At 38.3% G+C, this 16,353-nt stretch overlaps 1 protein-coding gene across 4 annotated transcripts in view; it reads left to right on the top strand.

The window, feature by feature from the left end:
* Positions 1-8,308: 8,308 nt before the first annotated feature.
* TP63 (tumor protein p63) overlaps positions 8,309-16,353 on the top strand; it is a gene marked incomplete at both ends in the record, with an annotated part of 209,989 nt that continues 201,944 nt past the window's right edge. For all 4 annotated transcript variants that reach the window (XM_082624675.1, XM_082624674.1, XM_082624680.1 and 1 more), the window contains one exon: positions 8,309-8,370. In XM_082624675.1, coding sequence (XP_082480801.1) covers positions 8,309-8,370 — 62 coding nt within the window. The remainder of the gene's footprint in view (positions 8,371-16,353) is intronic.

Genomic DNA, 16,353 nt, shown 5'->3' with positions numbered 1-16,353 from the left:
TTGTTGTGCAATGACTCTCCTGGAGTTTTTCATCTTGCAAAACTGAAACTGTACCCATTAAACAACAACTCCTCATTTCCTCCTCTCAGCCCCTGGTTACCCTGCATATATATTTTTAAATCTCCCTCTGTGTATTTTATAAGCTACCTCAAATCACTCTGGAACAAAGTGATTTCATGTAGATGGATAGACAGATAGATAGATAAATAGATACATAGATGATAGATAGATGGACTGTCTGTAAATGTAGCCTACAAGCCACAAGGCTTGTGGGAGTTTAGTTCCTCGACCAAGGATTAAACCTGGGCCACTGCAGGGCAGTGAAAGCACCGAGTCCTGACCACTGGACCACCAGGGAACACCCGAGCCTACAAGTTTATAGTCATGGACTCTCAGGGTTGGACAGAATCTTAACATCATATATTCAGCCTTATCTTCTGCAGCCCCAATATAAGAATTAACAGACACACTTGCTGTTTACAGCACTGCCAGACATTTGTGTTCCTACAAACACACACAGTATAAGGATAAATACTATTTAATGTAACTCTCATCATAAAAGACCAAATAATGTATGGTGCATTTATAATTGTATATGCTGAACACTAGACAGGGAAAACCTGGTTTTGATATTGATTCTTCTGCTTACAAGTTTGTATGCCTGATAAAAGGAGGAAAACTTTCCACAGAGAAGTTTCAGTCTCTGTGCAGTTCCAACTCTCCTCCACTAGTCACACATTTTCCATGGCAGTTATTGTTGGGGATATCCATATTGTGATGTGTCCTCCAGCCTGGGTCTTCAGTGACACCATGCCTAGTGTCATGGGCAGGAGTATATACGTGGAAGCCATTCCTATACCAGGATGAGTAGCAATACTTTAACTCTACACAAACCCAGCTACAGACCATATTAATGTATTCGCCCAACCCAAACTAAAAGTATCCTCTATTCAACTTGCCCTTGCCTGGATCTTAGAAATCCCACGGCCTCTCTATCAACACTCTATGTGAGATGAATGGTGATAAAGGGGGAATTGGAGTAGAAAGAGATGGTAATATTAGAAGATTGTATTTAAAATATCTCACATTTGTATATTTTACAGAAACATAATGGCCATGTATACATATTACTAAGATATTTCCTAGAACCTTAGAAGGGACTATCTATGTAAGTAAGAGGTCCTGACATTCAAACTTTCTTAGGTTCACAGTAAATCTGTGCCTGAGATGAGACTTGGAGAAAACCCTTCAATGGGCCTTAAAAACTGAGCAATTCCTGATATGATGCACTGAGATGTACACAATATCACAGTATCACAGATGTTTCTGCCAAAAGTAGATAACTCAATCCAATCATGAAGAAACATCAGTCAAACCTAAACTAAGTTACATTCTACAAAATAACTGGCTGCATGCTTAAAAATATCTGTCATGCCGTAAAGACTTGTGTTTGCCAGGGAAGGGTGGGAGGCAAGAGAGGGTTGGATTGGGGGTTTGGGACTAGCAGATGCAAATTATTCTATATAGGATGGATAAAGAACAAGGCCCTGGGACTTCCCTGGTCGTGCAGTGGTTAAGAATCTACCTGCCAAAGCAGGGGACATGTTTTCAATCTCTGGTCTGGGAAGATCCTACATGCTGCGGAGCAACTAAGCCCGTGCGCCACAACTACTGAGCCCGCGTGCCACAACTACTGAAGCCCACAGCCTAGAGCCCATGCTCCCCAACAAGGGAAGCCACTGCAATGAGAAGCCCATGCACCGCAACAAAGAGTAGCCCCTGCTCGCGGCAACTAGAGAAAGTTCGTGTGCAGCAACGAAGACCCAATGCAGCCTAAAATAAGTAAATAAATAAACAAATAAATAAATGAAAAAATAAATACATTTATTTAAAAAAAGAGAACAAGGTCCTACTGTGTAGCACAGGGAACTATATTCAATCTCCTGTAATAAACCATAATGGAAAAGAATATGAAAATATACATATATATTCTTCTTCATATATATGTGTATATATATATAACTGAATCACTTTACTATACACCAGAAATGAACACAACATTGCAAATCAACTATACTTCAACTAAAAAAAAAATCTGTCATGAAGCACAATGACTGAGGAACTGTTCCTGATTATTAAAGACTAAAGAAACAGAACAATGGAATGCAATGTAGGATGCAGAATTTTCTGTTGCTATAAAAAACATCATTGTGACAATTGGCAAAATCTGAATAAGGTATGTAGAGAAAGTAATCGCACTTTATCAACGTTAATTTCCTCATTTTTTAACTGAACTGTGATCATATAAGAGATTGTCCCATTTTAGAAAATTGCACCAAGACACTTAGAGTCAAGGTGCATCATATCTGCATCTGACAAATGGTTCAGGAAAAAAAAAAATGCAAAGTGCCAAATAAGGACTTCCTGTGTCTCCTTATTTATCTCTCTCTCACGTGGGCACTGAGCAAAGGAGGGGTGGGAGTCAGGAGCAGCCCCCATACAGCTGTTCAGGGATGTCTGGAAAAGAAGCCCACCCACATTGCTCTGGAACACTGGGTGTGACTTGGAGGGTATCGGGTTTGTCTGTTAGGGACACTGCCAACCTCCTCCCTCCCCAATTGGCCTCTGTGTTTCCTTGTATGCCCTCTGATTAGAAAAGTGTCCCTTTCCTCAGACACTTCTCTAAAGCATCTTCTTTCTCCTCAGTAGACTCTGAGACATTAGCTTTATGCACTCTTTTTCTATTTGATGAATTCCGGTGACCTGTAAGAAGATGGAGGTCAAATTAGAAGAAGCACATGGCTAAGCTTGCAATGCACTTGCTTTTTCATTGATATAAAAAAGCATTTGACCCTAATCCAGTACACTTAAATTCTTGGTCCAGCTTTACTCCTACTAAATGTCCTATGTCAGCAAATATTAGATTCATAGAGCATAAAGCTGGGAGGGTTGGTAGGATCCCCCCCAAAACAGAACCTGGTTTCTACTTCTATGAAACAGAGATTGTGGAGTTGAATTGAAGTTATGTCCAGAAAAGTGTTTTAAAACTAAAAATCATCAAACTCTTCAGTCCCTTTGATTTGGGTGACACTCGATGAATTTATTTCACCACCTCTTATGCTAGAAAGTTCTCTCCTTATCCCCATATTATAAAAGAGGGGCAGGTCAGGAAGACTTGGAGAAGAGAGGACCTGAGGTCCAGTTACCCTGACAAGAAATTCAGCTTCTCCAGTCACACAGCCACAGACAGCCAGAGCTCTAAGGAATGTGAGAGATCATCCACTTTAAGCCCCTCGTGGTGGCATCTGTTGTTTTCTGTTGCCCTGAACCTATTGCCCTTTCCTCGCTTAATAGAACCTCTATTTTCTTTCAGAAACCCTCTTTGCCCCAGTCTTGGTAGGGCTATCAATCAAGGCATTCAGATTTCTCCTGGCCTAACATAGCATCTTCCTTCTGAGAATTTGAATCTTAAGGTAAGTGACTCAAGTTAAAAAAAACCAAAAAAACAAAAACCTGTTGGGTCTGACTTATTGCTATGGTGGCACTATGAAATGACTCTATTCATTCTTGTTACTTAGATCCCTGAAGCTATTCTGGTTCCAGCTTTTTCCCAAATCTTGTTTTTCAACTTTCTCTTCCAGTCTGTGAATTTTCATATTTTAATCTATTTTTATATTTTTAGTTTTACTTAGCAGGAGTTAGTTTTCATTGCTAATAACAAAAGAATCCTCACTGGTACATCCTTCCTCTTAAAGATCAAGAATGTAAGGCCCGGGGCTTCCCTGGTGGTGCAGTGGTTGAGAGTCTGCCTGCCGCTGAAGGGGATGCAGGTTCGTGCCCCGGTCCGGGAGGATCCCACATGCCGCAGAGTGGCTGGGCCTGTGAGCCATGGCCATTGAGCCTGCGCGTCCAGGACCTGTGCTCCGCAACGGGAGAGGACACAACAGTGAGAGGCCCGCGTACCGCAAAAAAAAAAAAAAAAAAAAAAAAAAAAATGTAAGGCCCAAAGACAGTAGGCTGCTTGCCTAAAGTTAGGGAGGAAGTTGGGACCAGAGCCCAAACCAAACACAGGTTAGTCAGTTTCTCTCTACATCTGCTGCCTTCTCTAGAGCTACAGCAGCCTTGGAAAGAATGAACTATTCCACATCATTAAGGGACTCAATGGAATGAATCATTATTGAGATCTTAAAAAGTCTATTGGACTTCTGCTTTGGGCCATCATTGAGGATATGAGACCAGAATTTGTTCTTAATAATGAAAAAAAAGGAGCAATCCACATGTTCCACAGCCATAAAAAAGAACCAGTTACTGACATACATAACTATATGGATGTATCTCAAAAACAATATGTTGAATGAAAGAACCTACTAGACACAGAATACATGCCATGTGCCTCCACTTATGTGACATTCTAGCATTGTGAAGTCCAGCATGGTAGCCACTAGCCACATGTGGCTTTTTAAATACAAGTTGATTAAAATAAATAAAAATTAAAATGCAGTTTCTCAGTCGCATTAGCTATATGTGGCTAGTGGCTACCATGTCAGACAGTACAAATATAGACTATTTCCTTCATCCCAGAAAGGTCGATTGGATAATGTTGTTCTAGAAAACATATGTCTGATACATAATGACAAAAAAACCAAGGGAGTGATTGTTTAGGGTCAGTGGTGAAGAAAGATTAACCACAAAGGGGAGCTTTTAAGGTAATGGAAATGAGGGGATTTGGGGGGTAATGAAATATTCTATGTCTTCTTTGTGGTAAAGACTACATGGTATATAATATGTCAAAATTTCTCAAATGGAACGGTAGAATTAGTGAATTTCATTGTATGTAAATTATACCTCAGTAAAGTTGATTCTAAAAAGTCAAGTGTTTCATGGAAGTTCTTTTTTAACCACTTATAATAATTATTAGATGTGTTTTTGTTTGTTTGTTTGTTTGTTTTGCGGTACGCAGGCCTCTCACTGTTGTGGCCTCTCCCTTTGCGGAGCACAGGCTCCGGACGCGCAGGCTCAGCGGCCATGGCTCACAGGCCCAGCCGCTCTGCGGCATGTGGGATCCTCCCGGACCGGAGCACGAACCCGCATCCCCTGCATCGGCAGGTGGACTCTCAACCACTGCGCCACGAGGGAAGCCCCTAGATGTGTTTTTGCAAAGATATAAACATGTTATTTGTCCACTAGACCGTATTTTGCTAGTCCCTGGAGATACAGAGATGAATCAGACAGCAAACCCACCCTCAAGTTGTTCACGGTCCAGTACAGGAGATGGGTCTTATGCAAAAATAGCTCAAATCCAGGAAGAAAGTAGCAGGTGCCCTTTCACAAGTGAAAATATCATGATTTAAGGCTTTAGAGGTAGGGTAGCTTCCTTTTACCTAGCGGGATGAGAAAGGCTTCCTGTTCTTTGAAGTATTTGTGAGATATATGCATATGGGGTTTAAAAACATTCTGGATGGAAGACAAAATATGATCCAAGGTGGGGGGCAAAACAAAAAAGTATGTCACCCAGTGGATAGAGTGCATAAAGGAGAGCAGTTAAGAAGTAATTCACATGGATATAAATGAGAAGGGTTTGTGTTTTGAATACCCGAGTTTAGCAAAGTGCACATACTTGGCTGCTAGGCGCTGAAAAGAAAAAGTGTACTTTTATCTTACAGTGTGTCCAGAGTTCCAGGCCCTCAATGTTACTGTTTCCCTAAGCTCTTTACTTTCTCCTCTCCCTACAAATCAAAAATCTTCACAAACAACATCATTCAAAGATGTAGGTCATGGTCAGAAAGGCAATTACCTTCTCCCAGCCTAATGCATAACTTATTCTATTACAATCTCTACCTAAAAGACCTAAGGTGTTGGAAAAGCATCTAACTTGCACAGCAAAGAAATAATTTATGCATTTGTATAGTAACCTGAGCCCCCCTGGGTGAAGAGGGTTGTAATATAAATGTAAGTGGCAATTATGGTAATTATAGTATAATTGTCACTTATTTTCCCAGGTTCTGGATGGTTGTGTGCCATGGGTGTGCTGTTGAATCCTGGAGAGTTTGCCTTTTGCCCTTGGTCAGGGTAGCTCTCTGCATTTATTTTCACAATGCAGTAGGAACCAGTATGTTTCATAATTATTTACATAATTTTTTACCATTTGGTATCTGTCTCTCTTACCTAATAATTTTAGGATTTTAAAAAATAACAGCTATTGATGTCAGGACATACATTTTAAATGGTCTTTTTTATAAATTAGGCTATAAAACTTTTGAAATTAAAAGCATACTAAGAATGTTTGCAAATTAATAATTTCTCTGGGAGCCTAGAGCCTCTGTTGGTAAGTTAAAATATTTGGAAGAGTGCTGCTTATTTCCTAGAAGTATATAAAAAGCGGGCCTGAAAAGAGCACTAGGTCTTGCTACTCAAAGTATGATGCAAGGACCCGCAGCACAAGCAGCAGCTGGAACTTGTGAGAAATGCAGAGTCTCAGGCCTCACCCCAGACCTACTGAACTAGAATCTGCATTAACAAAGTTTCCAGGTGACTCGCAGGTGCATCAACATTTGAGAAGCACTGCATTAGAGATCATTATTTCACCTCTCATTTTATAAATGGGAAAGGCCAGGCACTTGATGGGACTTGGCCATGCTCAAGGAAATTGAGTATTTTTAATTTAAGAACTCTATATACTCCGGTCATCTGTATTTGCTAATAGCAGGGAATAAAGCCAAACACTTTAACTCCAATTAACAAATCTATAATTAATTAGTAAAATGACCTTCCCTCAAATTTCCCATTTTGTAGAACAAGCTGTTTGAATTGGCTGGGGCTCAGGCCGGCATATTTGTGAATTTCACAATTCACAGATGTTAGACACTCTCAGGCTAAGTAAGGAAGAGAATGTCGAGTTTTAAATAGCTTCTCCCTCTATCCTGGCTGAAGCAACAAATAAAATATTTTTATGAAACATATTTTGAACCAAAATTTCTCAAAAGGAGATGTCAAATTGCTCTGGAAATGTCTTTAGATTATCTTACAACATTGACAATTTCTGATGTCACCAGTTTACAGGTAACCTGTGGTTGGGGGTGAAAGGAGGTTATGAACTTGCCATGTTAGTGACACTTGGGCACGCTGTTTTTGTTTTTTTCTGTTAGAGTCTATTTTAATTTAGCTTCTGAAACTTATTTCATTCAATATCCAAATCCACAAAACCATGATAGGTTTACAGCCTGTATTCAGAAAGGAAGTGAATTATTCTGTATGTATTTTGATATTATATTAATTTTTGGATATATGAACAAGTTAACGGTTTTACTCCAAAGTAGCTCGAGCCAAAGCAAAACCAAAACCAGCAAAAACAATGACATAAATAAGAGAGTGGGAGAGACTGAGAGAGATGGAAAGAACTCGAATGTTTTCAGTAACAGGCAATTTGAAATAATTTTGTAAGCTTGAAAATAGTGCATTATTTTCCATTTTAATATTACTTTAAGAAAATTATGTGTGTGTGTTTGAGGTAGGATATTTGAAAAACTCAGTAAAGGTTATTATTATTTTTTAATTAGGGAAAGCAAAGCTAAGGGGATGTGAATGGGTATCTCTTTTAGTTGAGACGAAGAGTGAGTTCTAGGTTAAATATAATCAAGGAATTTCCCTGTCTTTGCTATTTGAGATTGTGACCACAACAGGCGGTTGGCTGAAAGGGAGAATGAAGGGTGGGGGGAAGGGGGGGTGGAGGTGGAGATGAAGAAAAAAAACAAAACAACTTCCTAAGCAGCTCTGTGAAATATTTAGTTCCAGAAGCAGTTACAGAAGCCCTCAAATCAAATCAGTATGCAGAGACAAGAAAACATTAATTAGCTGGAGCAGGGTGGACACTCATTAGCTCTTGTTCTGTTGTGAAAGTCCAGGCTGCTGAAATTAAACTCTGATGCCATTCATGCCAGCATCCAATCACCAGAGAGACCAGAAGTTCAGAGATGACTCCAAGTTGCCAACAAGTGTGGCCACTATACGACAAGGACTCTAAAGCCGTGGTAGAGGGGGAAGAACAACTTTAGAGAGGATGCCCAGCTGGTAAGATTCGACTGTTTCTGATGTTTTAGTCCCTTGATGAATCTCATTGGCTCAAATCAAGAAATGCTCCGCCTCTTTGCAAATGTGTGTGAAGGGGGGGAAGTGTCTACACTTCTATGTCTGATAGGATTTGACCCTATTGCTTTTAGCCTTCTGGCTTTATATCTATGTATACACAGGTATATGTGTATATGTTATAATACTGTTCTCCATTTGTTGATATCAAAGAGAGTTGAAGGAAATGAATTTTGAAACTTCACGGTGTGCCACCCTACAGTACTGTCCCGACCCTTACATCCAGCGGTGAGTTTAAATGTGACATAACTTCTATCAAAACTTAATTGGAGTGGAGTGCCTTGTGTATGATGAGTGTTTCTGCTGTGTACAAACAGCAGCCTCTCTTTGTTTATGAGCACAGTGATATTATTTTGCACTTTCTGTGGACTTAAAGTGGTCTGTGGGCATCTCTTCTAGTTTTCTTTTTTAGTTCCTATCTGGATGTATAAAGTAACAAAGTTTGTAGACCATCTTCCCATGGCTTCTTAAAAAATGGTCACACCATTTTAAGATGTTTAAAATCTGTTATTTGCCTAGATCAGCACTCACCAACCCAAGAAGAAGACATTTCATTGGACAGGAATAGAATAGTCTGTGGATGATCTTCAAGTCAAAAGAAACACAGAATAATTTTGATTTATACTTTAAAAATAGAAAAATAGCCATTGTTATACCAAACAGATTGTGGCTTGTCATTTTGGCTCTGTGACATATTTTCTTCTTGATTTGTTTCATAACAAACATCATCTTTTGACAAATCTGACTTTTAAAACTTAACAATTATACTCAATTTTATTTCTGTTTATAGGAAGGAATGTTTGCCTAGTACTAAGAGGAAATATTAGTGAGCATGCACAATGTGTGTGTGTGTGTGTGTATGTGTGTGTGTGTGTTTCAAATTAGAGTTTGCTATTTTTAAACTGGTAAATGAAATCTGAACAGTGTTTTTCCAGTCATAAAGTTATGGGAGATATTCAAGTCATATGTAGCAGTGTGATGTTGTTAATTTAACAGCATGAGATTTGATGTTGGAATTTCATACTTTACTTTCTGAGACTAATGAAGGAGGTCCTCTGATTGCTGAAAATGGTGTGGTTCCAAAGGGGTTAACTTGTCATTCACCATGGTGCCTATTAGAGCTTCATCCCAGCAGTCCAGTGGGCTCTCTGGCCAGGACTCACGGTCACATTGCTCAGGCAGTTAAGGAAACTGTGTGATCTTTTTTCATTAATAAGATTTGTCACCTTGTAAACATTAATGTGGACTATGTAGACATAGCTTCTTTTCCTGTGAGATTTTTGGTGGGCTGTGTGAGACAGCAGAAGAGGAAAAGTAAGAGAGAAATGTAAATGGAATGGTTGACAAAGTAAGAAAAGAAAGGAAGAAAAAGGAAAGAGAGAGAGGAAGCAAATGTGTGGTCCTCCAGGTTGAAACGGGAAATGTGAATGGTGATTTGATTCCTGCCTTGCTGTGTGCCATGAACAATAGTAGCAAAAATGAATGGCTCCGGAGTTCACGTTCTTACATAAGATTTCGTTGGAGTTGGGGAGTGGGTGGATAAAAAGCAAAACACTAAAGATTTTCTAGTTCTCAAAATTTTTTCCAGCCTCAAAATTTTCTACTTCAATAAAATCTTTGAAATGATATTTCTAAGAGGATAATTGTAATGAAACATTTGCTGTATAACACTTCCCTTGATGACATCTTTTTTAAAGTAGGTACATGGATCTATCTCAGCTTTAGAAGAATTTTTTTCTATTGACTAGCAACCCACATGTCAATCATGTACATCTCTGTCCAGAGGTATTTCTAGTGATTGATAAGGGAAGCCTGTAAATATAAATACATGAGGAAATTGCTTTTCGGAGTGTCCCAGAAACTGGCTAATTCATGGAGCAAATATCACCTCAGTTTTTGTCAGATTGTAAAATTTTAAATAATAATAGTACTTTAAAAATATTTTAAATTTTGCTGAATCCCTGAACTTTAATCATGGTGAGTGTCACTTTTGGGGAAGGGGGGGCATGTTGGGGAGCTGTGAGATGGTGGTGCAGGGTGGCCAGGGAATATTTATTTGCCAAATAAATTGTTTTAGGCAAGATTATGTACTTTCCATTTGTAATAAAAACTTAGTCCACAAGTAAACAAAAGAAAAATATTTGTTGCTGAGCATCTACTCTGTGCAAGGCACTGGAAATACAAAAATGAGTAAGATATAGTTGTAATGTTTATTTATTTAACTTTATAGTACTTATATATTTAATAAGATATATTTGCCTCATATATTTTAACGGCTTTGTCAGATATTTCAAGGATTGAATTATTACCATTTTTCTGTCTAGACTACTTATTGAATAAATGAATGAATGAATAAGTGGGATATCACTAAAAGAAATCTATAATACTATATACTGTCAAAGCAAGAATCAAACAATATTCTCTTTGATGCCTAAGGAGTGAATGAGTTTGAGCTGGTTTTTCTAAACAGACAACCCTTGAAGTTCTCAGTTTACAAAATCTATTTTAAGTAAGACCAAATTTAATCATTCCATAATCATAGTCATCTACATAGTTAAATTTGTCTTTTTCCTGACCTTGTCTTTAGAAAGAAGTTATAAAAGAGAATTTTCAAAAAAGGAAAGAACAGGATTTCTTGTTATTTTTAATTCTAAGCTACCTTAATGCATAAATTTCTTTTTATCAAAAAATAGACTAAATGAGAGCTGCTATTATCATTTACTGCTGAATGTTAATGCCATTCCCCAAAAGCCAATTTTAATATACATTTCAAAGTATGATGGTAATCATCCTCTCAGTTAAAATTGAGATTTCACCCTCTGTTATTTTTTCCTTTGCACCTGAACATTTTGACACATGTATTTAATTGTGCTCTGATGTGGATGCTAATTTACTCTAGTCTTTACAAAAACTTTTCTGAAAATTCAAACAGTACTTAAGCTATAGAGCTTAGATTTCCCTTTTGATGCTATTGACCATTACAAGAGAAGAGAAGGTGGACAAATCACAAGTTTTGTCATTTTATTGCTAACTTAATTTTAACAAAAATAGATGAAATTATGCAAAATCAATAAATAAGAGCCAAAGGGTAAGATACAGTTTCCTTATAAGTTAAAATCATATACAGTGAGTTCTGTTTGCCTTTTGTAAGTAAATATTCAAAATGAATCTAAAATTTAGCATTTTACAAGTTAAACTTTTGTTAATTTATGGTTTGGGTTATAATTTGGGTCTTCTTGCACTCTTTAGTTTTTAGAATTGCCACCTAGTTTTTAACATAAATATCTTTAACCAAGTAATTCTAAAAGACAGATTAAATTCCTCCAAATATCATTTTGAAAATAAACCAGTTAAAATGATAAAAAAGGAATCCAGATTAAATTTTGAAACACTGTGATAGCTGAGGACTAAAAATAAGAGAAAGTAAAACATATTACTCTTTGAACCACTTGTAAAATGATTTTGAGTTATTTTTTTCGGTCACCCTCTACTCAAAAGCTTGAACTGTTAACGTACTGTATGGATGAGTAAGAAATATTTCCTGTGTAAATTACATATTGATTGTGAATTTTGTGCTTTACTAGCTTAAAGGTCAACTTTATTAACTGTATTTTCTAAATATATCCCAAAAGGAGGAGGAGGGGAGTGGGTGACAGTGAACTTACAATGGAGGATCATTTTATTTGTCAAATGCAATCGCATAAAGACAGATATAGTTCTGTGTTGAGTGTCTTCCACTTGCTTCTCCACATCCACCCTACATCCTTCTTGTTCTGAATCCCAGGAAGCTGACTTATGAAGATTGCATTGACAGTTCCTTTCTCCTCTGGTTTCCTCTTGGGTTCAACCAGTGGGCACCTCTAGCAGGAGATCGAAGGGCAGGAGGAGAGTGAATTGGGGGTATATGTTTCCCTGCTGTTCTGCTAGGTTTTCTACTAAAGGCTGCAGGTCCTGTAGGGGCTCTTACCACAGTTCCGGACGTCTTGAGTTTGAGTAACTGCTCTCTCCTCTCCTTTTCCTTCGAGCATAGGAGTGGTAACCATTTCTAGCCACTGCTAACTCCAAAAAGCCATACCATATCTCTCTTCTCCGTTGATCAATAGTTCCTTTATTAAACTATCTTCAACTGCTCTTTTTTCAAATGCTCTTTTTCCTCCCAGGATCATACCCAGTAGAAAAACACATTAAAAAGTGTCCATAGTGTTGTTTATGTGCACATGAAAAACTTTGAAAATTGATATAACATTTAATAATATAATTGCTGATGCCAATTAAGGATGTATCCATCCATTTCAATGAGCAGGCCAGTTTTTAACAAGGCTAATCCATTAATTCTAGCTAGCGCCAGAATCACTAAGTTTCTTTGTCTGACTGAAAGGAATGAGCTGACATGCTGCCGTCTGTGTAGGTTGTTATGTCAGTACTTGAAATGAAGCAAGGCAGAGGACAGGAAGAGCTGGTTCATAAAGAAATACAAAGGTACAGTTTATCAGCAGGGACTAATGTAGCCATCAGTTGTAGTCAAGAAAAATCTGCCTCCAACCCTTATAATTTTCACAAGAATACATGTCAAAAGACCTTTATGACACACTGTAGTTAGCCAAAAGTATGATGTATTATAATTCTGTATGCCGCTCCTGAGTTGTGAGTGCATTTAAATAGCAGAGAGGTAGGGAAGTGTGTCAGCTGAGGGCACATAGGACTTGTCAAAAGACTATTATTCAATAGTCTTAACTCCACCACTCATTGATTATGTGACCTTCATAAAATCACTTAAGCTATCTAAATCAAAGTTTCTTCATGAGGTAAGTAGGGATAACAACTTCTGGCCAACTGTTCACAGCTAAGACATTGAGAATTAAATATTAACCCAACCAAAGTCTGAAATGCATCCCCTTAGGATATTGCTCAGCTCTACCCTTGTGGGTATGGCACAACAGTGAACTGGAGATTCCTTCCCAGTGACAATTGTGTCCTCATGGAGGCATACCTTAAGTTCCATTTTGCTCTATATCATCTTTAAATTAAGCACATAGATGATGATGAGTCTTGACATGATCTTGACTTGTCCCAATTCTTCTGCTTTAGAATTGAGAAATCTAAAACCTTAGACAGGTTAAGTGATTTGTCCAAAATCACACACAAAAAATAGTAGCAGAACCATGTCTAGAATTCAAGTCTCTTCCTTGTTCAGTGCTATTTCTACCACAGATAATAACATTTTATTAGATCTGTATAGAACTTTATGATTAACAAAGTGTTATTCAACACATTACATAGCTGATCCACTGCAGCAGGTGTGGTAAGCAAAATAATGGCCTCCAGAGGTAGCCACGTCCTAATGCCCCAAACCTGTGAATATGTTAACTTACACAGCAAAGGTGTATTAGGTTGCAGATGGAATTAAAGCTGCTAATCAGCCGACCTTAAAATAGGTGGATTATCTTGGACTATCCATGTGGAACTCAATGTAATCGCAAGAGTCCTTAAGTCAAAGTGGGAGGTAGAGAAAGAATAAAAGTGATGTGAGGTGAGAAAAGACTCAACAGATTTTGAACATAGAAGAGGATCAGGAGCCAAGGAAGGCTGGCTGTCTCTCGAAGGTGGAAAAGGCAAGGAAGCACATTTTCCTTTAGAGCCACCAGGAGGAACACAGTCCTGCCAACACCTTGATTTCAGCCCTGTGAGATCTGTATCAGGCTTCCAAGTTATAGAACTGTGAGATAATACATCTGGGTTGGTTTAAGCCACAAGTTTGTGGTAACTTGTTACAGAAGCAGTAGGAAACAAATTCACCACATAACGGATTTTTATCCTCAAATTGTAGGTATGGAAACTAAAACTTTGTTTTGATTTGTTTGTTTAACTAAAGTATTCCATGTGCTTATTTATTTTCTTGGTGCTGAGTGGGGAAGATAGAAGGTAAGAGTAAGATACCATCCTAGACCTCAGGGAATCCAAAGAAGAACTTCACACATAGAAATACTACAGTGAAATGTCTATTTAGGTCTTCAGCCCATTTTTGGATTGGGTTGTTTGTTTTTTTTGATATTGAGCTTCATTAGCTGTTTGTAAATTTTGGAGATTAATCCTTTGTCAGTAGCTTCATTTGCAAATATTTTCTCCCATTCTGAAGGTTGTCTTTTCATCTTGTTTATGGTTTCCTTTGCTGTGCAAAAGCTTTTAAGTTTCATTAGGTCCCATTTGTTTATTTTTGTTTTTATTTTCATTTCTCTAGGAGGTGGGTCAAAAAGGATCTTGCTCTGATTTATGTCATAGAGTGTTCTGCCTATGTTTTCCTCTAAGAGTTTGATAGTGTCTGGCCTTACATTTAGGTCTTTAATCCATTTTGAGTTTATTTTTGTCTATGGTGTTAGAGAGTGTTCTAATTTCATTCTTTTACATGTAGCTGTCCAGTTTTCCCAGCACCACTTATTAAAGAGGCTGTCTTTTCTCCATTGTACATTCTTGCCTCCTTTATCAAAGATAAGGTGACCATATGTGCATGGGTTTAACTCTGGGCTTTCTATCCTGTTCCATTGATCAATATTTCTGTTTTTGTGCCAGTATCATACTGTCTTGATTACTGTGGCTTTGTAGTATAATCTGAAGTCAGGTGCCTGATTCCTCCAGCTCCGTTTTTCTTTTTTAAGATTGCTTTGGCTATTCAGGTTCTTTTGTGTTTCCATATACACTGAAATATTTTGTCCTAGTTCTGTGAAAAATGCCGGTGGTAGTTTGATAAGGATTACATTGAATCTGTAGATTGCTTTGGGTAGTAGAGTCATTTTCACAATGTTGATCCTTCCAATCCAAGAACATGGTATATCTCTCCATCTATTTGTATCATCTTTAATTTCTTTCATCAGTGTCTTATAGTTTTCTGAATACAGGTCTTTTGTCTCCTTAGCTAGGCTTATTCCTAGGTATAGATTGCCAACAAACAGATGAAAGAATGTTCAACATCATTAATTATTAGAGAAATGCAAATTAAAACTACAATGAGGGGGCTTCCCTGGTGGCACAGTGGTTGGGAATCCGCCTGCCAGTGCAGAGGACGTGGGTTCATGCCCCAGTCTGAAAATATCCCACATGTCGTGGAGCAGCTGGGCCCGTGAGCCATGGCCACTGAGCCCGCACGTCCAGAACCTGTGCTCCACAATGGGAGAGGCCACAACGTTGAGAGGCCCACATACCACAAACAAACAAACAAACAAACACAAAACAAACCAAAAAAAACTACAATGATATATCACCTCACACCGGTCAGAATGGCCATCATCAAAAAGTCTACAAATAATAAATGCTGGAGAAGGTGTGGAGAAAAGGGAACCCTCTTGCACTGTTGGTGGGAATGTAAATTGATACAGCCACTGTGGAGAACATTATGGATGTTCCTTAAAAAACTAAAAATAGAACCACCATATGACCCAGTAATCCCACTACTGGGCATATACCCTGAGAAAACCATAATTCAAAAAGGGTCATGTACCACAATGTTCATTGCAGCACTATTTACAATAGCCAGGACATGGAAGCAACCTAAGTGTCCATCATCGGATGAATGGATAAAGAAGATGTGGCACACATATACCATGGAATATTACTTAGCCATAAAAAGAAATGAAACTGAGTTACTTGTATTGAGGTGGATGGACCTAGAGTCTGTCATACAGAATGGAGTTAGTCAGAAAGAGAGAAAAAATATCGTATGCTAACATATATATATATGGAATAAAAAAAATGGTCATGAAGAACCTGGGGCAAGACGGGAATAAAGACGCAGACCTACTATAGAATGCACTTGAGGACATGGGGAGGGGGAAGGGTAAGGTGGGACAAAGTGAGAGAGTGGCATGGACATATATACACTACCAAATGTAAATAAGATAGCTAGTGGGAAGTGGCTGCATAGCACAGGAAGATCAGCTAGGTGCTTTGTGACCACCTAGAGGCGTGGGATAGGAGAGTGGGAGGGAGATGCAAGAGGGAAGAGATATGGGGATATATGTATATGTATAGCTGATTCACTTTGTTATAAAACAGAAACTAACACACCATTGTAAAGCAATTATACTCCAATAAAGATGTTAAAAAAAAAAAGAAGAAATACTACAGTGAGGTGCAAAGAAGGATAGAAGGCCCTGGATGTGCAGGCTGGGGACTGCAAGTGCAAAGCACCCCTCTGAAGGCAGCAAGTTTGAAGGGTGT

Source organism: Mesoplodon mirus, assembly GCF_964341445.2.
Source record: "Mesoplodon mirus genome assembly, chromosome: 6".
NCBI lineage: Eukaryota > Metazoa > Chordata > Mammalia > Artiodactyla > Ziphiidae > Mesoplodon > Mesoplodon mirus.
Note: the sequence above shows the minus strand (reverse complement) of the source record. Positions and strands in the feature narration are given on the sequence as shown.